The 5,182-nt window shown below is 35.7% G+C and overlaps 1 protein-coding gene across 1 annotated transcript in view; it reads left to right on the top strand.

Moving 5' to 3' along the window:
- Positions 1 to 2,457: 2,457 nt before the first annotated feature.
- The window catches only part of alg6 (ALG6 alpha-1,3-glucosyltransferase), a gene marked incomplete in the record, with an annotated part of 23,181 nt that continues 20,456 nt past the window's right edge, over positions 2,458 to 5,182 (top strand). Inside the window, 7 exon segments of the mRNA XM_014014283.1 lie at positions 2,458 to 2,648; positions 2,895 to 2,979; positions 3,155 to 3,244; positions 3,450 to 3,538; positions 3,833 to 3,915; positions 4,108 to 4,172; positions 4,409 to 4,594. Coding sequence (XP_013869737.1) covers positions 2,507 to 2,648; positions 2,895 to 2,979; positions 3,155 to 3,244; positions 3,450 to 3,538; positions 3,833 to 3,915; positions 4,108 to 4,172; positions 4,409 to 4,594 — 740 coding nt within the window.

Here is a 5,182-nt window from a genome sequence, read left to right on the forward strand (position 1 = left end):
GTGTGTAGCTGTGTGTGTGGCTGTGTGTGTAGCTGTGTGTGTGGCTGTGTGTGTAACTGTGTGTGGCTGTAAGGCTCTATATTTATCCGATCCCTATGGGAAAGAGAAAGGATCTCTGCCTCCCCACGAAGCTGCTGATGATGCAGGAGGATTTTGCAGAAGCACCGTGGGACTCCCGGGACTGGATCCATCCCTGTTCTGAAGAACCTGCCGCTGAAGTTATTATTTATAATCATGTTTAGGATGTTGTTTCAGTGAACTGCTTTTACTGACGTTTCAGCTCGTTTAGAGGGAATTTGTTCTTGAACATTTTTTTATTATTTTATTTGACCATAAATTGAAAAGGAAATAATCAACACTTTTTATTTATTCGGTTTCATTTTATTTTTTAAAGGGATTTTTTCAAAGTTCGTTATGAACATATAACATTTTTCTGGTTTGATTACGCCTTTGAATGCAACTAAACAAAATAAATAAATGGCTAAAAAAACACATAGAGTTTGACGAAATCGACAAGAGTTTTGCTGTGATTTACAGKTTTGGAGCTCAGCCTTCACATAATGATAATGAGACAAAGTCATCCTTTGGGAGACAGTAGCTCTTGTCTTTGTCTCAGCTGTCCTACAGGTGATGCTGCAGGCTGACAGGATTTCAGAGTGACCGCTAGGGGGCGGTAATTCTCCCCTCRGGCTTTTCTTGATACTATACATGGTGACTTTTTTTTTTTGTAAAACGGTTAGTTGTAGGAAAAAAAAACATATCTTTATTGTTGTTGATTTTTTTGTATCAAAGTTAAGATAAATTTTGCAGTTTTCTTTATAATTCTGAAACGGATGAAAATCTCCCTGGGATTAAGCAAGGTTTTGTTTGAATAAAAAGGCAGAAAACTTGTTTTGCATATAAGACTAATAAGTAACACGCATAATCCAATTACCATTCATACRAACAAACCCTGCGACTCCGTATAAAAGAAAGATGCAATGAGTTAAATAAAAGAAGCACCGTTTCTTCCATTTTGATCAACAAAAAACATAAAATGCTCATTTTAAATCCAAGCAGCAGAAAATATAAATATAAAAGTTTATTTTATTGAAACTGAAAATGGAAATGACATTCTGGAACTGTTTAGGAATGTTTACAAAATCAGATGTGTGAGAAGTGAGCTATGGGTCCTGATCTAAACTGCAACTTCATGTGGACATATAGCTTTTTTTTTGTTGTTGTTGTTGTTGTTGCTCCTCTCTTATTTCAAATGCTGTTCTGTCTTTTTAAAAAGCTGTCAAAGCAGCAAGTGTAAATGCAAAAAAAAAAAATACCTTAAACACTCTAAACAGTTAAGTTTTCCCCCTTCAGAATCTACACGGTATAACCTTCAGACTTTGAGAAAGCAGAGCCCAGTCCTCCATGTTCTAGGTCACCCTCCACCACAAGACCCCCTTTTTTTCTGGGCAGAGAACACAGACAGTAAATGTAGATACATCAGATACTGAATATTTAAAAAGGCATAGAGATGAAGCARTAAATGACAAAGTAAAGCTGGCGTGGCCGGGCATTAATAACTAATGGGTAGCACTGAGTTATAGGCCGCTGCCGTTATAATGGAAGTGTCATTGCAAATCAGCAGCTGTCCGAGGTTATTATTATTTATGCATAATTGATGGCACAACCACAAGGAAACATGTCACAYTCAACAAATCCTAACACCTTGGGAACAACAATGATGGTGTCAACAGACGTAAAGGTCAGGAAGGAGACAATGCCTCCGAGCTCAGATTTACCTTTAGTAGAGAAGACATGTCTGTGCAGAGGGCTACAACTAGTTACTACATGCTGCTGATGGTCTTATTGCTGATCAGTAAAACAAATTAGTTGACATAAATGTCTTCAGAGATACACTGTTAGTGTTATACTGTATGCTCACAGAGAATTTGAATTTTTTTTTTTGCTGTAATTCAGTTTTTTTACTCAACCAAAATATATATAGTTGTGTTTTGTTTTTTTTACAAAATGAATTCATATCGTCAGTATATTTTCTTATACTTTTAAGCACTTTTAATTTAATTATTTACTGTTTGTGGCTTAAAAACTTAATAAAATAAGCGTTTTAGTATTTTAGTAACTTTAAACTCAACATCAGCTACAACACAGTGTGATAACATTAATAAAAATGTTAACATGCCTTCGTTTGTAATGTTGCATTCTATGTACCTGGGAAATAAAACAATTATTCTATCATTTGGTACAGACACGATTCAAAGTCCTTCCAAAACATTTACAGTTCCTCCAAAAGCACTTGCTCTTCGTTTTATTTAAACAACTATTAAAGAATGATCGTCAAAATGTTTTCTTTCATCAATTAATTGACGAAACTTTTTATTTCCAGCTGCCTTGAATGCCTCACGACTCCTATTGAAAACGTCAGTGCTCAGTGACCAATGAGCAGGCGAAACGAAGCCTTGCTGGGTGACGTATGCCGGAAATGCAACCAGATTTCAAAAGTGTTTGAATGAGCAGGTTTTTTGCCGTTTGTTTCTGTCACAAAAGCTCTTTCCCTGCGGTCGGAGTCATGCAAACGTGGAGTCTCGTATCGATTAGCGTGTTGCTTGGTGTCGCTGTGAGATGGGGCGTGTCGTTAAATTCATACTCAGGTTAGGAAATGTGTGGAGCTGCATGTAAACAATGATGTTGTTTACACCATGTATTTGTTTCAGAGTAGCTTCTTTGACTATCTGTAAAGGCAAAAGTACTAACAAAGCTGCTTTACTTGTATCGGAACGGCATTTTATTTTACTATTCGCTTTTATTTACTGGTTTGAGATACTATGTGTGTTAGCATCTTCTTGCTATTAGCATCTTAGCTGTCATCAAACTGAGCTGACTGATTTTCCTTGTAGGGGCTGGGGAACCTCCCATGTTTGGTGACTATGAAGCCCAAAGACACTGGCAAGAAGTGACTTACAACCTCCCACTGCAGGAATGGTCAGTCTAGTGTTAGTTTAACGCCAAATGTATATTTTAATCCCTATTTTGTGAAATCCATACCCCTAGAAATACATATAATAATGGTATTCCTAGGTTATTACATTGTTGACACTATCTCTGATGAGTATCTGCTTTCTACATTTGCCCTGTAAACCTATTTTGTACCATCCAGGTATTTTAATAGTACTGACAATGACTTGAACTACTGGGGGCTTGACTATCCTCCTCTCACTGCTTACCACAGCTGGCTCTGTGCTCATATGTGAGTATTTGATTTATTCAGAGAGGATTATCTACAGTATGTTCCTATATTTTGTAAAGAAATGAGCAAAAAAAAAGAATTGTATTATACCCTCTATGCAATGTACAAACACAATGTCTTCATTGTGTATATTTGTATCTACGGTACTTCTGTGTATTTAAAAATAGAGTTATAAATAAAATTAAAAAAATTCTAAATTTTGCAGAGCCAAGATTATTAACCCGGAATGGGTGGAGCTGCATAAATCTAGAGGTTATGAGAGTCCAGAGCACAAGTTATTCATGCGAACTACAGGTAAACTATGAAAAAACTACTGAATAATAAGAATATTAAAGTAACTGTGATTGTTGTTGCTTTACATTTATAAATAGTTCAGGTTGTAAATACTTGATGTTTTATGCACATGACCAAAGCATTTATTTTGTGAAACAGGCAAAGACCTTTATTCTGCATAAGAATCTAACTTCTTTATTTTATCACATTTATTATGTTATGTGCTTTAGCTTTTAAAACAATAGCTAATTGTTGTTTATTTAATTTTAACAAGTAATCTTAGTCATTTAAATATTTTTTTCCCCTCTGTTTCAGTCTTAGTCGCAGATGTGTTGATATACATTCCTGCAGTTGTGTTATACTGTTTATGTCTGACTGATGGCTCCTCAAAGAAAAAGGTAACAGTTATAAGTTTGAGATCTTAACTGTTCAATCTGAAAATAAATTTTCCCTTCTAACTTTTTATGCCAGTTTTAACTTTTCAATGTAAACTATTAGAGGTACAAAGTCAATAATGCTGGTAATTTTATTTACGCTTTGTATTAAATTGGAATCTTTTCTAAGAAATTAACTTTTTTCTGTCATTCTAGGTTTCCAGTCTTCTTTGCATTCTTCTTTACCCAGGATTAATTCTCATTGACTATGGGCATTTTCAGTATCCTTTAATGTGCAACTTTTTCCACATTTCCCCATCATATGTGTTTTTTAACCTCACTGCAACACCATAAAAGATTGTACACATCTGCAAAATGTTTAACATAATCTGGCATTCCACGATGGACCAGTAAGACCAGTTGGTACCAGAAAGAAAACTTAAATGTTTGTTCTTGGCATCCCTTTTTTTCCCCCTTGTTTAAATCCATTATTTAGTATTTACCTTGACAGAATCAGGTACAACTGTGTGAGTCTGGGTTTTGCCCTGTGGGGGGTTCTGGCTCTGGGTCTGGGTTGGGATGTGTTCGGCTCCATGGCCTTCTCCCTGGCTCTCAACTACAAACAGATGGAGCTGTATCACGCACTGCCCTTCTTCTGTTACCTGCTGGGAAAGTGTGTCAAAACCGGCCTGATGGGACGCGGGTGTGCATTTTTTAAAAATTATTAGTATTAGTATTATTTTGGATTGTTTTTAATTGTCTCAATTTTTTGTTTATTTTAGTGTTATAATCACAGTTTTTTATGCAATCATTCATGTTCAGGTTTGACATGTTTTGTACAGTTTGTCTGCCCCAATTGTATGGAGGACCAAAACTGACATAATTAGAAATGAAAGCAGAAATATATAAATAAATAAAAAATTACACTTAAAATGCAGCAATTAAATTAAAAAAGAACTTTACCTCATGTTTTATAATTTTATTGGGCATTATATTTATTTGTCCATCTTAGTTCCAATAAATCATCTCCTCCTATTGGTCAACAGAGAGGAAGGAGCAGGATCCACGTGCAGCTCTACTATGCATGTTTGTGCTGCCTCAGTTTAGCCTAAGGTTTAGTTAAAAACAAAGGCACAGGTAAATGTTTTCCTCCTCACCTTTGTTTTAAACTAAGCTTAAAACTTTAAGCTAAACTGAGGCCGCACAAGCATGGACAGTAGATTAGCACATGGATCCTGCTCCTTCCTCTCTGTTGACCAATAGGAGGAGATGATTTATTGGAACTAAGATG

Source organism: Austrofundulus limnaeus, unplaced genomic scaffold, assembly GCF_001266775.1.
Source record: "Austrofundulus limnaeus strain Quisiro unplaced genomic scaffold, Austrofundulus_limnaeus-1.0 Scaffold113, whole genome shotgun sequence".
In the NCBI taxonomy this organism is placed as follows: Eukaryota; Metazoa; Chordata; class Actinopteri; order Cyprinodontiformes; family Rivulidae; genus Austrofundulus; species Austrofundulus limnaeus.